The sequence below is a fragment of the Tursiops truncatus genome, chromosome 14 (assembly GCF_011762595.2).
Source record: "Tursiops truncatus isolate mTurTru1 chromosome 14, mTurTru1.mat.Y, whole genome shotgun sequence".
Classification (NCBI taxonomy): domain Eukaryota; kingdom Metazoa; phylum Chordata; class Mammalia; order Artiodactyla; family Delphinidae; genus Tursiops; species Tursiops truncatus.
The window spans coordinates 26673491-26700801 of NC_047047.1; the positions used below are offsets into that span (position 1 = coordinate 26673491).

Genomic DNA, 27311 nt, shown 5'->3' on the forward strand with positions numbered 1-27311 from the left:
ACTGAGTTATTTGTAGTGAGGTGGATGGACCAAGAGTCTGTCATACAGAGTGAAGTAAGTCAGAAGCAGAAAAACAAATACTGTATGCTAACACATATATATAGAATCTAAAAAAAAAAAAAAAAAAAAGATCATGAAGAACCTAGGGGTAAGATGGGAATAAAGACACAGACTTACTGGACCATAGACTTGAGGATATGGGGAGGGGGAAGTATAAGCTGTGACAAAGTGAGAGAGTGCCATGGACACATATACACCACCAAACGTAAAATAGATAGCTAGTGGAAAGTAGCCGCATCGCACAGAGAGATCAGCTAAGTGGTTTGTGGCCACCTAGAGGGGTGGGATATGGAGGGTGGGAGGGATGGAGACGCAAGAGGAAAGATATATGGGAACATATATATAAGTATAACTGATTCCTTTGTTATAAAGCAGAAACTAACACACCATTATAAAGCAATTATACTCTAATAAAGATGTAAAAAAAAAACCAAATAAACCAATCCAAAAATGGGCAGAAGACCTAAATAGTCATTTCTCCAAAGAAGATATACGGATTGCCAACAAACACATGAAAGAATGCTCAACATCATTAATCATTAGAGAAATGCAAATCAACACTACAATGAGAAATCAACTCACACCGGTCAGAATGGCCATCATCAAAAAATCTAGAAACAATAAATGCTGTAGAGGGTGTGGAGAAAAGGGAACACTCTAGCACTTTTGGTGGGAATGTAAATTGCTACAGCCACTATGGAGAACAGTATGGAGGTTCCTTAAAAAAGTACAAATAGAACACCCATACGATCCAGCAATCCCACTACTGGGCGTATACCCTTAGAAACCCAATAATTCAAAAAGGGTCATGTACCAAAATGTTCATTGCAGCTCTATTTACAATAGCCAGGACATGGAAGCAACCTAAGTGTCCATTAACAGATGAATGGGTAAAGAAGATGTGGCACATATATAAAATGGAATATTCCTCAGCCATAAAAAGAAACGAAACTGAGTTATTTGTAGTGAGGTGGATGGACCAAGAATCTGTCATACAGAGTGAAGTAAGTCAGAAAGAGAAAAACAAACACCATTTGCTAACACAAATCTAAGGAAAAAAATATACATGGAATCTAAGGGGGAAAAAAAGGTCATGAAGAACCTAGGGGTAAGACGGGAATAAAGACACAGACGTACTAGAGCATAGACTTGAGGATATGGGGAGGGGGAAGGGTAAACTGTGACGAAGTGAGAGAGTGGCATGGACATATATACACTACCAAACGTAAAATATCTAGTGGGAAGTAGCCACATAGCACAGGGAGATCAGCTCGGTGGTTTGTGACCACCTAGAGGGGTGGGATAGGGAGGGTGGGAGGTAGGGAGACGCAAGAGGGAAGAGATATGGGAACATATGTGTATGTATAACTGATTCACTTTGTTATAAAGCAGAAACCAACATACCATTGTAAAGCAATTATATTCCAATACAGATGTTAATAAAAATGAAATTAGAAACTAAAAAGTAAAACTGACAAAAAACATTTGTTATTATAAATAACAATGGAAATTAGTATGCTATTATACCCTTAGAACTACTGTAGAACATGCTGTTCTTTGCTGTTCCACTTGTGGCAGGATTCATAGTTTTTCTAACAGGTACAGATCCCTATGCCTGATACTGTGAGGAAATGTTATACTTGAGCTCCACTCTTAACTCTCTCAGGCATTTTTTGGAATTGTCTAAAATGTAAATCCATACTGTCAACCTCCAGCATGATACCAGGCACATAATAGAAACCCAATAAATGTTTCACTGTGAGTGGAGTATAAGTTGATAGAATAATTTTGAAGGTTGATTAGGCAGATTAGATTGATCGAAAATCTTTCAATATTTTAAGTTTGCATCTCTTTCATTCCAGAATTTGTATGTCTAGAAATTTATATATAGTTATATACATGTGTAAAGAGGTTCACATTGCAGCCTATCTGAAACAGAGGACAAAACCAGAAAACAAACAAAAAACCGCAAACTGAAAACAACTAAAAGTCCATCAATATTGGGCTGGTCATGTAAATTATGTAATGTTACGCAGCTATTGAAGAGAATAGAATGGATGTACGCAAAAATTGACTGGGAGAATCACTATCCAAGACAGATTGTAGACTATGTACAGTATGTTGCTCTTCTATAAAATACAGGATATCCCTTACGTACAAATACTTACATACAAGATACAAGTGTGTATGTAAGCACTTGGGAAATATGTGAAAGAACCACACAAGAAAGTGGGAGAGTGGGACAACTTTCCATGTCCCGTATGATTGGAATTCTGAAGGGTACACACACGAACTAATGGACGTGTGCTACCAGCCTCCTGCTAAGGAGGGAAATTGCAGGCATCAGAATCCTCTTTACTAATGAAGAATCTCAGTAGGCCGACGTGATGACATCATCTCGACGGGCGATGGTGATTGCGCAGTAGAAGGAGGTCTGCGAGCTGCGTGGGCTTGTGCCTAGGCGCCTATGTTTCGTGGCCTTGTGCTGGCACCGGGGGCGCCGGGTTGGCGACTTTGGTACTCTTGACGTTGGGTGGACGATATCTTGGGGGTCACATGAGCCAGTGGCATCATGCCCGCGGGCGCTGGGGCCAGCGTCGCGGCTTTTCCGGACGTTCGTCGGCCAAGAGGAAGGGCGGAAAGCACATCCTGGAAAGGTAATACGCCTTGGCCCCTGGGCGTTGGCTTCGTCTCTTGTGCTGTCGCCTGTCACAGTTGCTCCCGCGCGCTGGCCCATCCGTGCTGTGCTAGGGGGTATTGGTCGTCTCGCAGCTCAGTTCACAGTAGCTGAAAGGGACAGTGTGTGATGTTCTGATTTCTCCCCACCGTTTTAAAAGGGAGGCTCTGGCCATTGCTCCTCGGGTAAAATGCAGAGTGACTGCTTTTTAAGATGGGACTGTCAGTGTTGGGGACACTCCTTAACTACCAAAATGGAATCCCCTGCAATTCCTCAAGCTGTGTTGATTTGGCACAGAAAATGTAAGAGGAACTGGAACTAAGTTTGAGTGAAAAAACACACGGGTACCTCCGAATTTTCCATCGAAACAGTTGATTTGTGTTGTCTCTTGGAATGATAAAGGGCATACTGTTGCTTCCTAACTGATGTCATTTGAGAGATCTACCTCTGTACGATGAAATGATTAATTTTGAGACTTTGCTCATATGTGCAGTAAACGCTTTAGTTCCCTAAGACCTTCCTTTCCTCCATCTCATACCCCATTAAGCCCGCTTCAGCTTATCTCCTGAATTTCTTCTGAATCTGTCAACTCTTCCTCAACATCCTAATACTGAACTTTCCTGTCTGTTGCAATTAGGTCCTAACTAGTGTCCATATATCTTGTTTCCTTCCAATCCATTCTTCACACAAGAAACCTTAAAAGCAAGTTGGAACATTCCCCATAAACATAGCTCAAAACCATTGTTTTGAGAATAGAAAACAAACCGTTGGCCTTTAAGACTTTGCGTGGTCTAGAATCCTCTCTTCTGCTCTGGCCCAATCTTGCGCCACTTTTGCCCTCACTTTCTATGCTTCAGCTACACTGAATTAACCTTAGTTCTAACTCATCTTACAGAAGTCAGTTCAGATATTATTTTTCACTGTGATTCCTAGCATTAAGGAATTTTATCATCAGGTTTTGTATGAGGACTGAAAATAAACTGTGAAGTGGAAGAATTGAGTTTGAGCTATTTCAGTCAGCACGCATGTATTAATGATACCTTAGTAGTCAACAGCAGGCTAGGTTTTATCAGGGATACAGAAGTTCTGGCCATCTCTGGTTTTAGATATCCCTTATTTGTTGAGACCTTTGCATTGTTTTGTTGCCTTTTATCTGTTTTCAAGATGGGAAAACAGGAACAAGGGAAGTATAGGTTATTATTAGGTGGGGTTGAATAAGTGGAGCAGCAAAATGCAAAGCATAAAGAAGAACGACCTACTATATATGATTTCCATTTTCAATGCGCATCCATCCTATGCAGGGAGACAGCCTAACATAAAATTTGCCTAACAAAAAATATATTAACAGGTGGAAGGACTATCTCCCAGTTGAACAGCGGATGCCTGGGACTCGTTTCATTGCTTTCAAAGTTCCTTTCAGAAAGGTAAGCAAAAGTTAATACCGTATTCTTCCAGAAATCTGAATTCACCATATAGAGCCCTGGCTCTCAACCCCGTCGTACTCCATTTTCCCTTTTTATAGCAAATACTTTTTAATACCTCCTTTACTCTCCAGAAATGGAATTCATAGATAAATACAACCTAATTCTGTACTTAATTGAAAAAAACAACAACAATATAATGCCTTAACTATAAATAAAGAATAAAGTAATTTATAAGAAAGTAATATGTATCTCAGTATGTAAATGTTTAGAGATGACCATACTAGAAATATAGAATAGTCAGTTACTTGTACCATGAATGCAATAAACTATGGACTTTGAATGATAATGATATGTCAGTGTTGGTTCATGAATTCTAACAAATGAAGCACACTGGTATGGAATGTTGATAATGGGGAAGGCTGTGAGGGATGAAGGAGAGCGGGTATAAGTGGGAACTGTGTACTTTTTGCTCACTTTTGCTGTGAATCTCAAACTGCTCTAAAACTAGTCTACTAATTTTTTAAAAAGTGTGTGTTGCTGACACTTGAATAACCAAAGAGATCAATGGAACAGGGTACATGTATAAGCCAAATACATGAAAGAATATTTAGCAGTGAAAGCCATCCTTCCTATATGTAGATATTCAAGAAGTATTTATTTTTGTGTCTATTTTCAGGCACTCTGATTGGAGCCAGCAATACAGTGGTAGGCACAATTGATGTGGTCCCTGCCTTCTGGGAGTTTACAGTCTGGTTAGGAGACCAAAATGAAACAAAGAAACATAGAAATAAATATAGAGAAGTGAACTTATTTTCTTCCATCTAATCTCTCTGGAAGAAAGGATTGTAATATCGCTTGTAAATTCCAGAGGAGGAAACTTTACTTTGAATCTCATATGTTAGCATCACAGGGTTTGAATAAATGGATAATACAGTAAAGGATTTTAAACACATGTGCTTTCTTATTTTATTCTTTCTGATTCTTTTCTGAGTTTTGAAAAGAATCTTGCTCCAGAAGAATAATTTTCCCCCTTCGATCTTTTTTAACAACTGCAAGAGCAGAATGAAGAACTTGGGCTGATTATTGACTTAACATATACTCGCCGCTATTATAAGCCAGAGGTAAATGGAACCCATAATTGAAAATGACCTTCTTTCTGATACTGGAATAATTCATAGTAATTCAGTAGTTATCATCTTATGCTAAGTTGAATCCTGGCCCTCTTTCATGGGTTCAAAAAGGGAAGCTAGTGGTTTCCTTAAATACACATTTGTAATTGCTGTTTCAAAATGAGATTAAAGATATGAATTGAACTATATATTTGGCAGTAGCCTCTAGATATGCTTAAGAAATTCTATAAGCTTCCATGTTCTATATTTTGAAAATGAAGTAAACTTTTACTAAGAATAGTAGTAGCCTAAAAGGAAAGAAAGGTATGTCCATTATGTCTTTAGCACTTATTTTAAGCAGTTGCCTGAGCATGTTTAAGCATCACAGTAAAAGACAATTGTTCTCTAAGTTTTATGCTTTCTTTCCCTAATATCTTCTGATATAATACAAAAACCCATGTATCCTCTTGGCCCATGTAGGACATACCAGTGCAAAAGAATTATCCTTCTTCTGACCTGTTCCATGGCCTTGGGAGACAGTAACACCTCATGTTCGTTAAGATTTGTATAGCAGTTTGCCATTTAGAAAGTTCTTTCATATGCATTGACTTAGTTAATCTTCACAGCAATCCTTTGCTGTTGAAGTGGAAGTAGTACTGATATCTCCTACTGAGTGCTTACCCTGCACTAAGCTCAGAGGATAGACAACTACAATTACTAATTTTACAGGCGATGAAACTGACTCTCGGAAAAGGAAGAATTGAAATTTCAGCTCAGTTATTTCTCTTTTTTTTATTGTGGTAAAATATAGATAAATTATATTTATTTCAACCATTTATAAATATGCAGTTCAATGGCATTAAATACAGTCACAGTGTTGTGTAACCATCACCACTGTCTATAACCAAATCTTTTTCATCATGCTCAACAAAAACTCTGTAACCATCAAACAGTAACAACCCCATTTTCCCTCCCACCAGCCCTTAGAAACCTCTATTCTATTTTCTGTCTCTATGAATTTGCCTATTCTAGGTACCTCGTGTAAGTGGAATCTACAACATTTTTCTTTCTGTGTCTGGCTTATTTCACGAAACATCATGTTTTCAAGGTTCATCCATGTTATAGCATGTAACAAAAGGCCATTCCTTTTTTGGCTTGATAAATCCCATTGTGTGTATATACCATGGTTTGTTATTCAACGGTTGATTGACACTTGGGTTTTTTCCACCTTGTAGGTATTGTGAATCATGCTGCTATGATCATTCGTGTACAAATATGTGTTCAAATCCCTGCTTTCAGTTCTGTTAGATGTGCAGCGTAGGTAGTAGCAGAGTTGTTGGATCATACGGCAGCTCTACGCTTAACCTTTGAGAAAGTGCCAAACTGTTTCCTACAGTGTCGTCTTGTTTTTAAACAATTATCACAAATTTTAAGCATATACAAAAGTATTAAAATACTGTAAGTGTTCCTTGTATACCCATGAAATCATCCAGCTTTATTATTTACCAACTGATGGCTGTCATGTTTTATCTGTACCCCCACCTGTTTCACCCCATTCCATATTATCTTGAAGCAGCTTGGAAATAATATATATTTTCATGGTTTTGCCTTGTAGGACTTACAAGAAATTATTCCTTATTTAAAAATTTGTACAATTGGGCATCTGGTGCCAGATGATCACACCATTTTTAAATTCCAATGTGCTGTTAAAGGGTTTCTGAAAGAAAATAAAGATAATGGTGAGTTGTTTTTTTTTTTTTTTTTTTTTCCTTTACCTGAACTTTGGTATGCATTTTGAGTGGGATTGGCGATTTTTAACATTTTTAATAGTTCTGATATTAGGCCTGTTGTGTTTGGTAACATTAAGGTGGAAATGTCAGATGGTGCTAATAGAGTACGGTGTTTTTCCTGTTTATGGTCACAACAATTTAGTTTCGTTTGGAAAGTGATTTTTGTGAGAAATCTCAACTGAACTAGCTTACTTACCTCTTTTTTAAAAATTTGAATGGAAAATACATAAAAACATAAAAATGTTCTTTTGTCCTATTTATTGGTTGAGAGGTGGAAGAAAAGGTTAAGACTCTCAGGGTCTTAGCGTATATAAAAGAGAAAACAAAAAGCAAAGGTTCGGAGTGAGACAGATCCGTAGAAGCAAAACAAAACAGAGTGGACCAGAAGAGCGGCTTCCTCATCGTATATGTGTTTAAGATATTTTTGCCGCTTTTACACTTCGGGTGCAAGTGAGGAAGAACACTCCCACCTCTTATTCTTATCTTCAGACAGGAAGAACTTAAAAGGCTGATGTTTTCTTGTTTCCACTTTAAGATCTACTCTGTTAATAGTAGGTCTTAATAGCGTGTGAATTTAAGGTTCCACTTGCCTATTTCTAGCATCTAGCTATCAGAAAGAACATCGTATTTGTCATGTTTTAAGACTGAGGAATCTTTTGTCTTTGGAACACCACTGACGCCCATGAGAAAGTGTTCATTTTGTCCTCTTTCTAAATTTAGCCTGAGGAGTGTGCACTTTATTAAATAAATCTAACAGACAGTAAATATTCCGTGTATATATAAAAGGATGCACATATATACATAAAACAGGGAGTAGGGGAGAAGGAATAGAGATGGAGGTGGGAAGATAGGGGATAGGAGGTGAGAGAGAGAGGGAGAGACTGGAATTTCAAGATAACTTTTCATTCTATAACCTGGTTGCTTAATGCAGGTACTAGCTCTTAAATATCTTAAGCCCTATTCACAGATCTTCCCTGTACTTTAGCTTTAAAATTTGAGAGACTTGACCTTGCGTGTGATAACCAGGGTGTCTAGAAAGGAGGCAAATTATCTGATTCGTGTAAACGTAGTCACAGAAATATTACCTCTTAAGATGTTAGGGTGCAGCTGCCGGCCTACTCACTTCCTCCAGGCTCCTTTGTGTGTGTTCTGTCTGTTCCGCGTGGGCTAGTAGATCCTTACAAGTGCATGAGAACACGTTTGTAAACCTTGATTGTTCACATGTTATACCAAGTGTAGTCCATTGCATATGCTGACTCCTCTGTGGGTCTTCTGCATGCAGTGGGCTAACTTCACCATGCTCTCTGCCATTGCAGTCTCAGGACCTTAGTTATGATCTATGGGTGACTTCCTGTGGTATAAGCCCCTCCCACAGGTGCCAGGCTCACTGATAATGAGGAGACTATACTATCCACTCCCTAGAATTGGTAGAGACTCAGAAAATAAATTGTTTCAGTAAACACTGAGAGCCTTATTGGTTTGTTGTTAGGGCACGGGGATACAGAGGTGAGTAGAAGTCTTTGTTCAGTAGCAACTTACAGTTATCTAGGAAGAGAAACATGTAGTGACTATAAGTGGGTTAATTATAATAGAAGAATCAAATGCAGCAGGAATATAGAGGAGAAATTGAGGAAGGCCTGACTGAGGAGACAGCATTTGAGCTGGGCTTTGGGGAAGAGGATTTTTCCGGAATGAGGAAAGGACAGCCCAGGTATTGGGGACAGGTACAGAAGGCATAGGGCTTGAACTTGTGCTCTGGAGGGGCAGCCTCTGGTGTGACTAGAGGGTAGTGTGAAAGGGCAGAGAATTCATACATTCATTTTCAGCAAATATTTGTATAATACCTTCTACATTGAAGGCACTCTTCTAGGAAGTAGGAACAGAACAAAGTTCTTGCCCTTACGTAATTTACATTCTAGTGGGAGAGAGAGATGAATAAATAAGTAAATATATGGAGTGTCAATTGGTGGTAAATGCTTTGGAGAATAACAAAAGAAGATGAAGAGGTGAGGGAATGTGGTAGGTGATCAGGGAAGTCCCCTCTATTAAGATGTCGATTGAGCAGAGCCTTGGAGTGAGAAACAAGCCATTGGATATCTGGGAGAGAGGAGATGGTGTGGGATCGTGTGTTCTAGGAGAGTGCAGATGAGGTGGGAGGGTGTGTTCTGAAGCAGAAGGAATAGTAGGTGCAAAGTCCCTGAGGCATGACTGTGCTTGGCATGTTTGAGGAATAGTAAGGAGGCCAGTGTGGCTGGACAGGGGTAAGTGAGTGAGGGCAGAGCAGTAGAGAATAAGATCAGGGAGGGTGGCAGGGGAAAAGAGGGAGGTGGATGATGTAGGTCCTTGTAAGTCATAGTTTGAACTTATAATTCAGTTGGAGAGACAGAGTGATATTTGTTTATATAGAGTGCTCAATGCTATTCTAAAAACTTGGGCTTTGTTCTGTTCTAAGTGAAGATGTTTAAGCAACAGAGCAATCCAGCCAAGTTTATATTTTAGAAAGATAGCATCTTCCATGTGGAGGAGCAGTTGAAATAGACTTTTTTTTTTTTTTTTTGTGGCACACAGGCCTCTCATTGCCATGTTCTCTCCTGGATGCACAGGCTCAGCGGCCATGGCTCATGGCCCCAGCCGCTCGGTGGCATGTGGGATCCTCCTGGACCGGGGCATGAACCCGTGTCACCTGCATCGACAGGGAGACTCTCAACCACTGCGCCACCAGGGAAGCCTGGATCAGTTGAAATAGAAGAGATCGTTAGAATTGTAGGGCGGCAGTAATCCAGGCAGGAGATGACGAATGCCAGACACCACCTAGTCACAGACATACCTTTTGCAGAGATCAGCTACATGTTGTTGTTTTTTATTTACTTTCTCATATAATTTTTCCAGTGCTGGACCACGAAATACTGTGGCATACTTGGAAAAATCTGAGACTCGATTCTAGTCTTTTTTCTGTTTGCGTGCTGTGCAGCTTGGGCTTACGTCTCAAGCCTTACTTTTTCATTGTGAAATAAGCACGGTGTTACTTACCCAAGAACTGCACAGGCACATAGACCCATGACGTGTGAGCAGCAGTGAATGAGAGAAGGAATGGAAGTGCTTTGGGACCCCAAGAGCCCTTCAGAAACTGTTTGTTCTTTTTAATATGGAGCATTAAAAGTGAAGGCATTCCATTTGTTTCACTCAAAATCAAATTGTATTCTTCTGATAGCCTGGTTTTTTTCCACTCCCTTTTTCTATAGTCAAATCAGTTCCTTTGGGGCATTCTGCAGTCCACACTATTGCATCTGATTGGAGGCTATGCAAAATTTCCCAGAGACAATGAATTTTGACTTTATAGTACATTCCTGCAAAAACACTCTTTTCTTCAGAGTTTTTCCTTTTCAGGATAGTGGTAGTGTTGTGGTAACTAATAAAGGCTACTCTTCAGAAAATTGTATAACTTGTTTTTAGTGTATCTACTTTGCTTACTTAATTCCATATTCACTGTTTTATAGACAGGCTTATTGGTGTCCACTGTACCCATGGTTTAAACAGGACTGGCTACCACATCTGCAGGTGAGTTGTCAACCCCAGGAGGCAGACCTTGTTTAAATTGTACTGTATACAGTAGTAATGTAAGCTAATGTAAGCTGAATGCAAAACATGCAGTCAGAGAAATGTATGAAGTGGAAGGCAATTTTGCCCCCTACTCAGAGGTTAAGACCAGTAATTATTTAGCACATACTTTTTCAGACGTTAAAAATGCAGATATAAGCATATACAATTGTCCCTTGGTATCTGCAGGGGATTGGTTTTAGGACTCCCCATGGATACCAAAATCCTCGGATGCTCAAGTCCTGTATGTAAAATGGTGTAGTATAGTCGCCCTTCCATATCTGCAGGATATGGAACCGTTGGATATACAGAACTGACTGTACATGTGATTTAATGGTATAGTATTTAGACATTCTGGTTTATAATTTACTATATGGTACACATCTTCCTATGAAAATATTTGGAGACCTCAATCTTATTTATTTATTATTATTTTTTCCTCCAAATTTGCTTTATGTAGTTGGATATAAATTAATGAACAAAAACTTAAGCAAGATACATGTAAGAGTTTAATAGAACCTGATATTCTAATTCTTTCAGTTTTTTTTCAAACTCATCATGGGGCTTATAAGAAAATTAACCAACATGGATACTACTACAGTTGAATGTAAAATTCTTAAGTGCTTATGACATACTAAATTCTTCCCTAATGCACTTATGAAGAACCCTTCAAGAGACTTGTGTGTTGTATGTAGAAAAGTGTTGATTTATTTGAGGAGTGAAGCATTCAGCTTTGGTGGATATATCCTTGTTAGGCTGAGGCAATCATTATCATATCCCTCTTTGCCATGAATTGTCTTATGAATGGTCATATCAGTCTGTTTTGGCAAATAAGTAAACAGGAGAAGGCTGTTATTGTGCTTACGAGAATGATATTTTTCTCTGAAAAAAGATAAATATGCATTAGGAAAATGACCATTTGGACTCTTTTTCTGCTTCCTCCTTGTTTTGTGAGAATATGATACTTGGTTTTACAGCAGCCATTTTGTGACCATGAGATGATTATATGCCAATAACGACAAATGGTAGATTAGAAGGAACCAGCAAAGACAGAAAACAGCAACATCAATAGTAACAACAATCACAGTAAAAGAACAATGGGACCTTAACTTGTGGAGTTCCTATAAAGTAAAAAATAAATGCTCTATGTTTATTCTAAAAAAAAAAAATAACTATGCAAACAAGCTTAAAACTACTTTTTTTTGTGCCAGTGTTATAAAATGTAGCTTTAAATAAAACCTTGACCCAAATGCCAGCAACTTCAGAAAAGAATTTGGGTAGGGGGAAGAAGAAAGTTATCTCACTTAGGAAAAACAACCACTATCTTTATCCTAATCTTCGACACACAATTGAAACATATATAGCTGCTGTAACACTTTACACAAATCCTATGTACTGGAGCAATAACAAGATCTAAATACAATTATATTTTTAAACACTGGGTGAAGGCTTTACATAAAAATAGCATCTTACTTTTCCCCCTAAATTTCTAAAATATCACATACTTTTCCCCAACATCTGCAGCCGTTCAGGAATTATTAGGAAACTTTCATGCATGATCTTAATTCCTAATCCCCGGCTCTTTGGGCTCAACGACAGAAGATCAAAACCACCAAAAATGATGGTTCTCTTGAAGTCAGGTGAGAGACACTGGCTCAGTTAGTCTCGTAGGACAAAAGCAGTGCTGCATCAACTGTCTCCTTGCAGGAGGGGCACGTGAAGGATCTCATCAGCCAGTCATCTGTACAGCCCAGGTGACCTGCATACACAGCAGAAATCAAATTGGGTTGTCATAAACAAAGTCCATCACACAGATCACACACTCCTGGATCTTTTTTTTTAATATTTGTTTTATTTTATTTATTGATTTTTTTTTTTTGGTTGCGCCGGATCTTAGTTGCAGCCGGTGGGCTCCTTAGTTGTGGCATGCAAACTCTTAGTTGCAGCATGCGTGTGGGATCTAGTTCCATGACCAGGGAACGAACCCGGGTCCCCTGCATTGGGAGTGTGGAGTCTTTAGCCAGTGCACCACCAGGGAAGTCCCCCAGATCCTTTTTTCTGATCCATTTCTTCCAGGATCATAAACTCCTTTAGGCTGATGCTGTATGAGGCCTATTCTTTTGAGCTATCCTATTCTGTTCCTCTCAGCTGAGTTGCTAGGCGAGTCTGGCTAGGTGTTGTATGATAGACCAAAACTGGAACTTGATCCAGATATGGCAGCAGTGGCTCCTGATCCAGCTCCGTCCCCTTGCCGAAGCTAGCCCAGTCGGACTGAGACTTGTGAGGCAGGGAGATGTCATCCGAAGTTGGGTACTTAAGGCACTTTCCCATCTTCTGGGGCTTGAGTGTGTGATCTGTGTGCTGTTTTGACAGTCTTCCAACCTCATTCTTTTTTTAAAATGATTATTAATTAATTAATTTTAAAAATTTATTTATTTTTGAATTTAAAAAATTTATTTTTTATACAGCAGGTTCTTATTAGTTATCTATTTTATACATATTAGTGTATATATGTCAATCCCAATCTTCCAATTGATCTCACCACTACCGACCCCCGCCCTGCCCCACTCTCCCCTCTTGGTGTCCATACGTTTGTTCTCTACATCTGTGTCTCTATTTCTGCCTTGCAAACCAGTTCACCTGTACCATTTTTCTAGATTCCACATATATACATTAATATACAATATTTGTTTTTCTCTTTCTGACTTACTTCACTCTGGATGACAGTCTCTAGGTCTATCCACGTCTCTACAAATGACCCAATTTTGTTCTTTTTTATCTCTGAGTAATATTCCATTGTATATACTTACCACATCTTCTTTGTCCATTCATCTGTCAATGGGCATTTGGGTTGCTTCCATGACCTAGCTATTGTGAATACTGCTGCAGTGAACATTGGGGTGCATATGTCTTTTTGAATTATGCTTTTCTCTGGGTATATGCCCAGTAGTGGGATTGCTGGGTCATATGGTAATTCTATTTTTATTTTTTAAGGAACCTCCATACTGTTCTCCATAGTGGCTGTATCAGTTGACATTCCCACCAGCAGTGCAAGAGGGTTCCCTTTCCTCACACCCTATCCAGCATTTGTTGTTTGAAGATTTTCTGATGATGCCTACTCTAACCTGTCTGAGGTGATGCCTCATTGTAGTTTTGATTTGCATTTCTTTAATAATTAGTGATGTTGAGCAGATTTTCATGTGCCTCTTGGCCATCTGTATGTCCTTTTGGAGAAATGTCTATTTAGGTCTTCTGCCCATTTTTTGATTGGGTTTTTGTTTTTTTAATAGTGAGCTGCATGACCTATTTATATATTTTGGAGATTAATCCTTTGTTGATTCGTTTGCAAACATTTTCTCCCATTCTGAGGGTTGTGTTTTCGTCTTGTTTATAGTTTCCTTTGCTGTGCAAAAGCTTTTAAGTTTCATTAGGTCCCATTTGCTTATTTTTTTTAAGGCTGCATTGTACCTTTGCTCACTGATGAACATATAAAAGTCAGAAGTTTTTGATATTATAAAACATCAAAGTAATGGACATTCCTGTGTGAACATCTTTGAATATATATGCTTTGTCTCAGTTAACTTCACTCGGAATGGGACTTCTGCATCAAAGAGTTGATGTCCTTTTGCTTTTTGTGGATGTTGCTACTCTGTACCAATTTATGGTTGTTCATGCAGGAAATACTTATTGAGCATCTGTTATATTTAAGCACTGTGCTGGGTGCTAGTAAAAAGACTTGTGAAATTTCGTGAGTGAAGAGACTTGACCTCCCCTTTGTGAATTCTAACAGTCCAGAGAGGGAATAGATATTCAAGAATCATACTGTGCATGTAGAATTACAACTCTGACAAGTGCCAAGGAGAGGGACATGGTACCATGAGAGCATATTTTAGGGAGGATTTGATCTCATCATGGAGATGAGAGAAGGTTTATTTAGGGATGTTTCAGCTGATATCTGAAGGTTGAGTAGGTATTAAGCAGATACGGACGTTGGGGACAGATTTCTGAGCATAAGGAATAGCAGAAGACCCTATAAGAGGAAAGCATATGCTGTGTTGGAGGAACTGGCCAGGAAGATGGGGCTGTTGGGGGAGCATGTGATTATAATGGAGCTACAAGTGTGGGCAGGAGCTCGATCGTGCAGGCTTATGTTTAAGGTTTCAGAATTTAAGAGTAATAGAAAACCACTGAACTTTTTTTTTGAAGGTGAGTGTGTGGAACATACCCAATTGCATTTTCAACCTATCATTTTGCTACCGAGTGGAGAATACACTGCAGGGAGAAAGAGTGGAAGCGAGGAAAGAAGTTAGGAGACTTTTGTAGAAATTGGGCATAATGGTGGCTTGGACCAGGGTATGGTGGTCATTTTGGTGGAAAGATGTGGACAGATTCTAGAGGTATGTAGGCAGTATCATTGTTAGCACTGGTGGTGGGTTGAGGATGAGGGTGAGGGAGAAATAGCTGTCAGTGATGGTGATTCCTAAGTTTCTGGCTCCTATGGTTGGTTAGATAGGGTTTTTAGATATGATGTTAATATTTATCCTAATTTGTCTTTTGTTATTTGTTGGTGATGAATACTGTGTCATATTAAGTCTCCTGTTTTGAGTGTACAAAGCGTTTTGACCAAAACTGACTGTTGTATGTTATCAGATAACTTTTTTTGTTTTTTTGTTTTTTTTGGTACGCGGGCCTCTCATTGTTGTGGCCTCTCCCGTTGCGGAGCACAGGCTCCGGACGCGCAGGCCTAGCAGCCATGGCTCACGGGCCCAGCCGCTCCGTGGCATGTGGGATCTTCCCGGACCGGGGCACGAACCCGCGTTCCCTGCATTGGCAGGCAGACTCTCAACCACTGTGCCACCAGGGAAGCCCTCAGATAACTTTTTAACATCTGCCAGTTTGGTCCTGTATTTTATTCTCTTTCATTTATTAATTAAATTGTTGTATTAGTGTAATATTAATACAACTATATTAATATTAATAGAAAATATTAATAGATTTTCTAAAGTTGCGTTATCCTTGCATCCTTGGAATAAAGCCTTTTTGTATTCATGGTATATATCATTCTTTAATAATTATTGATTAGATGTGCTGATATTTTCTTAGGACTTTTATATCTATATTTGTAAAGCAAAATTGGACCTTTTTTGCAAAACCTTGATTTTCTTTTCTTTTTATTTACAAATGACTCGAATTTTGTTGTTTTTTAGATATTTGGTTGATGTAGAAGGCATGTGGGCAGACGATGCAATTGGATGTAAGTATAAGGGTTGTCACTACTTTTCCCTTTTTATAAAATTTGAAGGTAGAAGTGTAGGAGAATTTCTCAAATTTTGGAAAAAGAGAAAAGTTTGTAATTCATTTGTTCTGACATAAGATAACCTTTTACCAAAAGTTTATAAAGGGATGTATCTGGAAATAGTGAGATATAACAGCCTAAATAATTAGTCAGTGGATTTCAGCATTTTCTTTTCTTATTAAAATTTTATTTATTTATTTATTTATTTTTGGCTGCGTTGGGTCTTCATTGCTGTGCGGGCTTTCTCTAGTTGCTACGAGCAGGGGCTACTCTTTGTTGTGGTACGTGGGCCTCTCATTGTGGTGGCTTCTCGTTGTGTAGCTCGGGCTCTAGGCACTCAGGCTTCAGTAGTTGTGGCACTCGGGCTTCAGTAGTTGTGGCGCATGGGCTTAGTTGCTCCGCGGGATGTGAGATCTTCCCGGACCAGGGCTCGAACCCCTGTCCCCTGCATTGGCAGGCGGATTCCTAACCACTGCGCCACCAGGGAAGTCCCTGGATTTCAGCTTTGATCTGCTTTCTCTGGGAAAGATTTGCTTTTTGTACAGTTATTTCTAACAGTTCATCCGCTCCTCAGTATTTAATAGGAGCCATGGACATTGCTTAGAAAGACAAAACTACATTGAAAACCTTCAGAATGGTCTCATCAGAAAGTAAGTTGCATTTTATATATGAAATTTGTGGTTAGAAAGATCTATTTTTATATCATTTAAGTTGTACATGTCCCTTCTTCTTGTAGCTTGTTTACTTGCTCGAGGAAACCTAAACAAATAGGAATGGGGGGAGGATGGAATTGTTATTTTCACAGGCCAAAATATAGTCACTAAATTGGCTACTGAATTTGCAGACCAGTAACATTTTGTGGAAACATTCTGTTTGAGGAATCGGGATTCCAGTGTATCCAGAACAAGTGGTTTTGATGACTCAACACATATGATGGAACCAGTTCACACAGCTAATAAGTCTGTTAACCAAGGAAGTATAACCTACATTAGACCCCAGGTTACCCAACATCTCGGCATTTCCATACCCAGACCCAAGATTTGCAGCAATCAGAAAGGTATCTCTGCTTTCCCTTTTTCTAGAATTGAAATAGAAATTAATATTATAAATTAGTGCAAACACATTATAATGTGAAGAATTGGTGTTTTCTTGCTGATCAGTGTCAACCAGGGGGTATTGTTTGTTCCATATTTTGCATTTAGGGATGGAAAGTCAAGTATAGGAGGGGGAATAGGTGAGTTTTTAGAGGCAGTTGGGAAGAGGACTTAGAAATTTTCATTGATTCTTAAACTTAGTTTAAGCCAATAATTTGATGTGAGTGTCAGAAAGGATCTTACATTCTTAGGCTGCATTAATAGTGGTATAGTTTTCAGAATAAGGAAGTTTGCTTTATTTAAAGAGTAAATACATACAAGGTTGCCCACTCTCACCACTCTTATTCAACATAGTTTTGGAAGTTTTAGCCACAGCAATCAGAGAAGAAAAGGAAATAAAAGGAATCCAAATCGGAAAAGAAGAAGTAAAGCTGTCACTGTTTGCAGATGACATGATCCTATACATAGAGAACCCTAAAGATGCTACCAGAAAACTACTAGAGCTAATCAATGAATTTGGTAAAGTGGCAGGATACAAAATTAATGCACAGAAATCTCTGGCATTCCTATATACTAATGATGAAAAATCTGAAAGTGAAATCAAGAAAACACTCCCATTTACCATTGCAACAAAAAGAATAAAATATCTAGGAATAAACCTACCTAAGGAGACAAAAGATCTGTATGCAGAAAATTATAAGACACTGATGAAAGAAATTAAAGATGATACAAATAGATGGAGAGATATACCATGTTCTTGGATCGGAAGAATCAACATTGTGAAAATGACTCTACTACCCAAAGCAATCTATAGATTCAATGCAATCCCTATCAAACTACCACTGGCATTTTTCACAGAACTAGAACAAAAAATTTTGCAATTTGTATGGAAACACAAAAGACCCCGAATAGCCAAAGCAATCCTGAGAACGAAAGAAGGAACTGGAGGAATCAGGCTCCCAGACTTCAGACTATACTGCAAAGCTACAGTTATCAAGACGGTATGGTACTGGCACAAAAACAGAAATATAGATCAATGGAACAGGATAGAAAGCCCAGAGATAAACCCACGCACATATGGTCACCTTATCTTTGACAAAGGAGGCAGAAATGTACAGTGGAGAAAGGACAGCCTATTCAATAAGTGGTGCTGGGAAAACTGGACAGCTACATGTAAAAGTATGAGATTAGATCACTCCCTAACACCATACACAAAAATAAGCTCAAAATGGATTAAAGACCTAAATGTAAGGCCAGAAACTATCAAACTCTTAGAGGAAAACATAGGCAGAACACTCTATGACATAAATCACAGCAAGGTCCTTTTTGACCCACCTCCTAGAGAAATGGAAATAAAAACAAAAGTAAACAAATGGGACCTAATGAAACTTAAAAGCTTTTGCGCAGCAAAGGAAACCATAAAGAAGACCAAAAGACAACCCTCAGAATGGGAGAAAATATTTGCAAATGAAGCAACGGACAAAGGATTAATCTCCAAAATTTATAAGCAGCTCATGCAGCTTAATAACAAAAAAACAAACAACCCAATCCAAAAATGGGCAGAAGACCTAAATAGACATTTCTCCAAAGAAGATATACAGAGTGCCAACAAACACATGAAAGGATGCTCAACATCACTAATCATTAGAGAAATGCAAATCAAAACTACAATGAGATATCATCTCACACCAGTCAGAATGGCCATCATCAAAAAATCTAGAAACAATAAATGCTGGAGAGGGTGTGGAGAAAAGGGAACCCTCTTACACTGTTGGTGGGAATGTAAATTGATACAGCCACTGTGGAGAACAGTATGGAGGTTCCTTAAAAAGCTACAAATAGAACTACCATATGACCCAGCAATCCCACTACTGGGCATATACCCTGAGAAAACCATAATTCAAAAAGAGTCATGTACCAAAATGTTCATTGCAGCTCTATTTACAATAGCCCAGAGATGGAAACAACCTAAGTGTCCATCATCGGATGAATGGATAAAGAAGATGTGGCACATATATACAATGGAATATTACTCAGCCATAAAAAGAGACGAAATTGAGCTATTTGTAATGAGGTGGATAGACCTAGAGTCTGTCATACAGAGTGAAGTAAGTCAGAAAGAGAGAGACAAATACCGTATGCTAACACATATATATGGAATTTAAAAAAAAATGTCATGAAAAACCTAGGGGTGAAACAGGAATAAAGACACAGACTTACTAGAGAATGGACTTGAGGCTATGGGGAGGGGGAAGGGTAAACGGTGACAAAGCGATAAAGAGGCATGGACATATATACACTACCAAAAGTAAGGTAGTTAGCTAGTGGGAAGCAGCCGCATAGCACAGGGAGATGAGCTCGGTGCTTTGTGACCGCCTGGAGGGGTGGGATAGGGAGGGTGGGAGGGAGGGAGACGCAAGCGGGAAGAGATATGGGAATATATGTATATATATAACTGATTCATTTTGTTGTGAAGCTGAAAGTAACATACCATTGTAAAGCAATTATACTCCAATAAAGATGTTAAAAAAAAAAAAGAATAAATACAAATTATAGGGAAAATGGTAAAATTCCTGTAGAGAAACTTGCAAAGGGGTTGAACACATAAATCACAAACATACTTTTACTTGGGAAACAGGAAAAACCTCAGTACAATTAAAACAACAACAGTTTTTGTCATTTTGCTATTAATTTATCAAGTTTTTGACAAGGTAGTCCAGTGTATTGATTGTAAGGCTGGAACTGGGTTTGCATCCTGGCTCTGCTGTTCACCCTGTATGTGATCTTGAGTAAGATCTCTAAATTCCCATTTTCTTATCAATTAGATGGAAATTTTACTAATATTATAAATAAATTTTTAATAACATATACCTTGGGATTGTTGTTGATTATTACATGAGTTAATAAAGTACTTTAGCACATTGTAAACTTTCAGTTTTCAAAAAGATGTTTTGACATTTTTAGCAGATGTAAACATTTCAAAAAGGTGTTGCTTGTGTTGCCAGGGGCACTGAAAAATGGTATAGCCCTTTCAAAACATAACTGTAATAGCCATAAAAATGTTCATACCTGGTAATTCCACCATGAGGTTACAGAAATACTTTAAAATATGGAAAAATCTACATGCATTTAATCACTCAGCACATTCCTCAAACTCCCTACTATGTATCAGACTCTGGACTAGGTACTTAGGATACAGTTGTATATGTTCTGGGATGTTAATCCCAGCATTATTTACAGTAGTGGAAAAATTGGTAGCAGCTTGCATTTCTAACGATGAAGAATAGCTAAGTAAATTATTATATCCATACTATGATATTTTATAAAGCCATTGAAAGTGATAGCTTACTTATGATAAGTGAAAATAATAGGTTATGATTCAGCAGTCAAAAAAAGATGCTAGGGGGAAAAAGACCAAAAGTAATATTAACCAGTTTACTTAGATTAAGTGGGATTGAGGGGTTTTGGGAGGTGCTTACTTTTCTCAGATCTCCAAATTTTCTTTTGTATGATTATATTAGATTTACTGATGTTACTTTTGAAACAATTAAATTCTAATTTTCCAAATTTGCTGCATGTGCCATGGTTAGAATTTCTACATTTTATAATTAATTTATATATGTGTTTACTTATAAAGTGAAAGTAGGTTCCTGGTTTCAAAAATAAATAGCTTATTCTGTTTCATGTCAACACTGCCACACTTAGAGAGAATGTATCTGATTAGAATAGTATGGGCATTTATCTCTATAGGGAAAGGTGGAAAGGCTTCTGGGAACCTACAGTGTGCCAAGGCATTGTGGTGGGTAATTGAAGTATATCATCTTAATTTACCTTCAAAACAATCCATGAAGATGGAAGGTATTATTAGCTCTATTTTATAAAGAACTACGAAATCCAAAGATTAAGCAATTTTTTTTTTTTTTTTTTGCGGTACGCGGGCCTCTCACTGTCGTGGCCTCTCCCGTTGCGGAGCACAGGCTCTGGACGCCCAGGCTCAGCGGCCCTTACGGGCCCAGCTGCTCCGCGGCATGTGGGATCTTCCCGGACCGGGGCATGAACACGTGTCCCCTGCATCGGCAGGCAGACTCTCAACAGCTGTGCCACCAGGGAAGCCCAGATTAAGCAATTTTATCTGCTAAAATCACACAGGTAGAAAACAGTAGAACCAGAGTATCTATGTATAATTTTATAAAGCTTATTATATATATTTATTAAAACTAATAATGGTGTATTACTTTTGTTTTGTTTAAGAAAATTTTCACAGAATCAAAACATTTACCAGAGAGGCCATATTCCTACTCCTGGTCCCCACGGAGAGGACTATTTACAAAGGAGGTACTCTTGGAATGTAGAGCCAAACGCCAGTCAAGCAGCGCAGAACAGAAGGTGGTATCCTGGCAATTACTACAGACTACCCTATCCGACCTATTATAGATGGACCAAGTGACACAAGCCTACCCTGGAAATCTACCTGGAGACAGAACAGGACTGAAGACAGCCAGAGTGATGTTTTATAAAATCAGGTCAAATGAGGTTTATAATCTATTTTAGTGCTCCCTTATGTGTTTGAGCTTAAGGAAAAATTATATTGATACTTAGCTCCGCTGATAAATTTGCAGTATTTACAACAGTGAAGGAAATAGTCTGTCATTCTAATCTTAAATTTTTTTTAAAGGAGGATGATATTTTAGAACTGATAAAAAGTAATAAAGAACATCGCTTGTAAATTATTTTTAAAAATTCTATCTTCCTTTTCTGGTGTATTTCCTTCTGACTAGACTTGTAATGTTAGAGTGTGTGTGTGTGTGTGTGTGTGTGTGTGTGTGTGTGTGTGTGCAGAAAATTTTTAGTGTTTCTGTCATGTTCTGTTATTACCCAATCATCAGGATATCTCCCCCCCCCCCCCACAAACTGTTCAAGATTTCTATCAAAATCTACCTAGGAGATAATCTCTTTAGAACCTAATCACTATTTGTAATTAGTTGTAGTATTTTTGTGATTAGACATTTCTTTCTTTCTTTTGGCAGTCTACTGTTGGATTTGACCAATTTCCTTTCACTGAATTGTCAGATACACCATCTAACACTGGATAAACTTTTAGGGATTTATTGTCAATTGAGCAGGAGAGACCAATTGGTAAATGTAAATGCTAAATGCTGGGTAATTTACCTGACGAGGTAATTGTTATCAACTGGGTGGAGCTACTTAGAAAACTTGAAAACTTTTATAGACTATAAAGGTTGCTTGATGAAAAGAATAGGGTGCGACATTTAAAGCCTGGAATATCTGGGGAGACTTGCATGGCTCCTTGTGTTGTTGCTTCTTTGTTGACCATAACCTGCTGCCGTCTTTCTCCACTTGCCTCTCACAGTGGAATGGTGCCTTGACCTTGACTTTTTCTAAGTTGCCCCTTCTGCTAGTTTACCTCTGGAACACACAGCTGGATCATGTGGGAGGTGTTAATTATTTTTAGTTGCAGAGGAAGCCAGAAACCTTTGTTTGCTCAAGAAAGGGTCTAACTACCATGACATCATAAGCCTTGGTAAATATTTTACGAATACTTGGGCAAATTGGCTGCATTGTTTAAGTCTCTGATTTTGAAGTGTTGTATCATAGGAAGTCTGATATTGCATATGATAGTTGTTTTCTCTGTTCTGTGTTATAAATGAACATCATGTGGAACCTGACCCTAAGGATGTGCTCTAACTCAGCTACTCCCTGGTCTGTGTCTGATGAGCTCAGTCAGGTTACTACCTTTCATCTAGGTGGTGGCTCAGAAAGTTTTTTTCTGCCCGCCACATTTAACAGAGATACAAGAGTTCTTCTTGCCAGAAGCCTGCTCTGTGGAATTGTTCCTTCGCATACATCGTGAACTCTCCCTTGGAAAGATACTGGCGCAGCAAGACAACTGGTGAGGCAAAAAAAGAACCACCAGGGACAGGCATGTGAGTCCAGCTAATCTAATAGTTTTAAGGAGTTCCTGGGCAAGCAGTTTCTGAGGAGGACATTGCCAGCAGAAGTGTCATCTTAAGCACTGCCACCTTTGAAAACCTTCTTTGATCGTGTTGTCCTCTCTGTCCCCATCCCATTTCATTTATCAACACAGCTTATTGAAAACCAGTCTCCTTTTGCTATCTCGTGTCTCATTTATTCTTCAACACACTGTTTTCCCGGCTTCTGCTCACATCACACCACTGAAAGTCCTCTGGCTAAAGGGACAAGCAACTTTTTTTAAAGGTCTTTAGTGGTCTTTTTAAGCTTTTAATTTTTTTATTTTTATTAAAAAAACACAGGTAAGTATTGGGTTGGCCAAAAAGTTCATTTGGGTTTTTCTGCAGGATGTTACGGAAAACCCAAACGAACTTTTTGGCCAACCCAATAGTTTAAAATTCAAATAGTTCTACTGAGATGTCTATGAAAGAGAGTAGTCTTCCCATCAGCACCCCTGCCCTATCCCCTGATTGTCACTCCCCAAGGGCAATCACTTTAAGTATTTTTGCATTATTTTCTACCCAAAGGCAACCACTTTAAGTATTTTAGCATTATTTTCTAATATTTGCCTCCATATTTAAATACTAGACTTATATTACCACGTCTTGATTTTTCAGTTTCTGATACTGTCTATTGACTTCCTACTGTGAAAGATGAGAATTTAGCTCTTTCACATCATCTGTCCACATACACACTTCTGTTCCCCTCATCTTTTCAGGATAGTTATTTCCCAACTTTTGGTTAATCAATATTCTAAGTTTATGTTATTTGCTAGGTAAGTATCATTCACCTCTGAACCATCGTGCACGAGTATGTTTCCATTCTTACACCATTTTGTCCCCTTCATTTTTGTTTGTGTCTTTTCCTATGAACCTATCACTAATTCATCCTCCAAATCTCTAACACCACTGTAACATTTCTCAGTGTGGATAGGGTAAACACATCAGATTCTTTTTTGTTTGAAATCTTTCCTGGATTGATTGGACTTGTTCTTGACCTGTTATAGGTTGGGCACTGCTTTTAGTTTGCCAGAGCTGCCATAAAAATGTACCACAAACTGGGTGGCTTAAACAACAGATGTTTTACTTTCTTACAGTACAGGAGGCCAGAAGTCCAAGATCAAGGTGTTGGCAGGGCTGGTTTCTTCTGAGGCCTCTCTCCTTGACTTGTAAACGGCCATCTTCTCCCTTGGTCTTCACATGGTCTTCCCTCTGTGTCTACGTCCAGATTTCCTTTTCTTATAAGGATACCCAGTCATATTGGATTAGTGCCCACCCTAATGACCTCATTTAAACTTACCTCTTTAAAGATGTCGTCTCCAAGTACAGTCATATTCTGAAGTCCAGGTGGTTAGGACAACTTCAACATATGACTTTTGCGGGAGCACAGCTCAACACGTGACAGGCACGTTGGTTGTTCTCTACACCTGGGGCATAGCTCTTGCCCTGAGATTTCTCTTTGCCTTCACCCTGGTCCTTTCTTATATCCCTCTTCTGTTTCCTGGATCCACAGCTGCTGCATTCATGGTTTACTTCCCTGTTTGGTGGAGCATATCCTTCCATGGTTTCCCAAGGATTAATGGGATGTAAATTTTTTGAGGCTTTTGCATGTCTGAAATGGGTTTATTTTATTCTTGCACTGCATTGATAGTTTGATAGACTGTACAATTGTAGGTAAGCACTTTAAAATGCATTTATTCATTGTTTTCCATAGTTCATTGTTGCTGTTTGAAGCCTTGTACTATTCTGATTCCAGAACTTTTATTTGTGAACTGTAATTTTTCTTTCTGAAAGCTTTAGGATCTTTGTTTCAGGTGTCCTGAAAGTTCATGATATGACTTAGTGTGGGTATTTTTAAAATTCGTAATGCTAGATACTAAGTGAGGTCTTCCAGTCTGGCAGGCTATGTGCATCAGTTCTGGGAAATTTTCTTTTCACTTTATCTTCTCTATTTTCTTTTTGGGGAACTTCTATTAGTTGACTATTGGATTTTCTGAAATGTACCTCTAAGTTAATTAAATTTTTTCTTTTATTTTCCATTTTTAACCTTTCCTTTCTTCTTTTTTTTAAATCACAAGAATTTTCTCAGCTTTATTTCCACCCTTCTGTTGATTGTTTAGGTTTTCTTCTACGTATTATATACATATTTTTCTGCTATATGTGTTTTTCTTAATAAATTTATTTATTTATTTATTTTTGGCTGCCTTGGGTCTTTGTTGCTGCACGTGGGCTTTCTTTAGTTGCGGGGAGCGGGGGCTCTTCTTCGTTGTGGTGCGCGGGCTTAGTTGCTCCTCAGCAACAAGCGATTCTCATTATGGTGGCCTCTCTTGTTGCTGAGCATGGGCTTTAGGGCACGTGGGCTTCAGTAGTTGCGGCGCGTGGGCTCAGTAGTTGTGGTGCACGGGCTTAGTTTCTCCTCAGCATGTGGGATCTTCCCAGACCACAGCTCGAACCCATGTCTCCTGAATTGGCAGGTGGATTCTTAACCACTGCGCCACCAGGGAAGTCCCCTGCTATATGTTTTTAATCTCCAAGAGCTAGCTCTTCTTTTCTGAATAGTTTTTTTCCCCAGGCACTTCATTCTTTTATTTTTTTAAATGAATGCATTATCTTTTCTCTCTCTAAAGCTATCAGTTTTTAAGTTTCTTCTGTTCCCTGTGTCAGCTGTTTTTGTTTTCTCCTGTTTGTTGATGCCTTTCTCTCCTGTTAGATGTGATCTTGAAATATCTGGTGATCTTTGCCTGTCATTTAGTACTTAAGATTGAGGCACTCAGAGCTGATGGAAGTGTATGGTAGACTTGAAATAAGGTGGTCAGGCACCTTGACTTTTTTGTTTAGTTTCCCCTTGCTGCACACAATTAGGTTTTATTTTTCTCCATTCTAAGAGTTAATATCTTTGAAATTTTTATTGTTCTCTCTCTCTCTCTCTGTCTACCATTCATCATCCCTCCCATTCTCTTGTGAGTTCTTAATCTTTAGGAGTCTTATCTTCTTGGTAGGGTTTGAGTAAAGAGTAGAGATATAGGCATGAGTTCAATCTAGCCAGTGTAATGAGACTTTGCCATTAAATTGGTTTTGGGTTTAACCTCAGTCTGGTAAGCTTGATTTTTATGCCTCGTATCTCAGGACTGTAGGCCATTCAGGGTCCTAAGTCATGATTTGGACCCACAAAATCAACTACAAACACTCCTGCTATGGAGGTAGGCCCTATCTAGATCCTGTCTGAACCACATTTCTAATGTAATTCTAACAACTGCCCCAGAATTATGTCCTAAAACAAGCTCATTAATGTTATTCCCCTCTTGGAAACCTTTGATGGCTTACGGCCTTCAGAATCCATTTCCAACTCCTTGTCAGAGCCCTGTGTGATCTGCCTCCCAGCTGACTTTTCAAAGCCTCTGCTGTGTTCTGCTCCATTCTTCAGTGTGCCAGCTGTTTCTTGACCACAACATTATACATGTTTATGCCACAGTATCTTTGTCTTTCAGGTTGTTCCCTTGGCTGTAATGGCTCTCATATAGCCTCTGTGAACAAATCATTCTTGAAGCCCCCTCTCCTCAGTAAAGCCTTCTCTCCCAACCCTACCCCCTACTGAATTACTCCTTTTTCTACAAGGTACCTTGTATCACTATTTAGCATTCATTTCATTTATATCTCCTGTTATGTGAAACACAGGTTCTAAGAATGGTCTCAGATTCCCTCAACCTCTTCCTCCTCCCTGAAGGTGCCATCTGCCACCTGGACCACATTCTCTTGTTTTGCCTTTGCCAGCAAACCTAATTAGCGCTCTTTAAGCTCACTAGAGCCCAAGTTAAACTCTGGGCCTCCATACCAAGCCCTCTCGATTCTCAGCCATCCCTCCATGTTAGAGTTGGAGGAAATGCTACATATCAGGCCACAACTCTGGCTTTCTGAGCTGCCAGAGAAGGGTGAGATGATGAACAGAAGTGTAGAGGAGTTGTCTCCCATGGAAGGAGCCTTGATTAATGAAATGCGTAAGACAGGAGGAAGCCTGGCAGGCAAATTCCCGCTTCTTTCTCCCTTCTGTGGATTACTCTCAGGAATGGTTTTTCCTTTCAAGCCTCCCAAAGAAAGTCCAGCCTGCTGAGTGAACACATATACCAAACAACCTGTGTGTCTTTTTGTCTCATTGTGAAGCCTGTTCCTCACCCTCACAACTCTGTTCTTACATACCCCAAATAAAATACCAGCATTTTAATCCTTGCCTCAGGCTCTGCTTTCTAGAGGACATCAGCAAGACAAATGTAACACAT

At 38.9% G+C, this 27311-nt stretch overlaps 2 protein-coding genes and 1 pseudogene across 5 annotated transcripts in view; 1 reads left to right on the plus strand and 2 right to left on the minus strand.

Moving 5' to 3' along the window:
• Positions 1-21790, plus strand: part of LOC101335814 (RNA/RNP complex-1-interacting phosphatase-like) — a 51473-nt gene extending 29683 nt beyond the window's left edge. For 3 of the 4 annotated variants that reach the window (XM_073791249.1, XM_073791248.1, XM_033838232.2), the window contains 8 exons: positions 2436-2717; positions 4086-4161; positions 6886-7009; positions 10558-10618; positions 15865-15911; positions 16528-16603; positions 16832-17010; positions 21299-21790. In XM_073791249.1, the coding sequence (XP_073647350.1) occupies positions 2617-2717; positions 4086-4161; positions 6886-7009; positions 10558-10618; positions 15865-15911; positions 16528-16603; positions 16832-17010; positions 21299-21399 (765 nt within the window). In that variant the 5' untranslated portion in view covers positions 2436-2616 and the 3' untranslated portion in view covers positions 21400-21790. The remainder of the gene's footprint in view (positions 1-2435; positions 2718-4085; positions 4162-6885; positions 7010-10557; positions 10619-15864; positions 15912-16527; positions 16604-16831; positions 17011-21298) is intronic. The other variant, XM_073791250.1, reaches the window with a different exon arrangement.
• On the minus strand, positions 7003-13033 carry LOC117307839 (RING finger protein 11-like; annotated as a pseudogene).
• Positions 15912-27311, minus strand: part of ALMS1 (ALMS1 centrosome and basal body associated protein) — a 260107-nt gene continuing 248707 nt past the window's right edge. Inside the window, exon 21 of the mRNA XM_073791243.1 lies at positions 15912-16712. Within this exon, the coding sequence (XP_073647344.1) occupies positions 16616-16712 (97 nt within the window). The 3' untranslated portion in view covers positions 15912-16615. The remainder of the gene's footprint in view (positions 16713-27311) is intronic.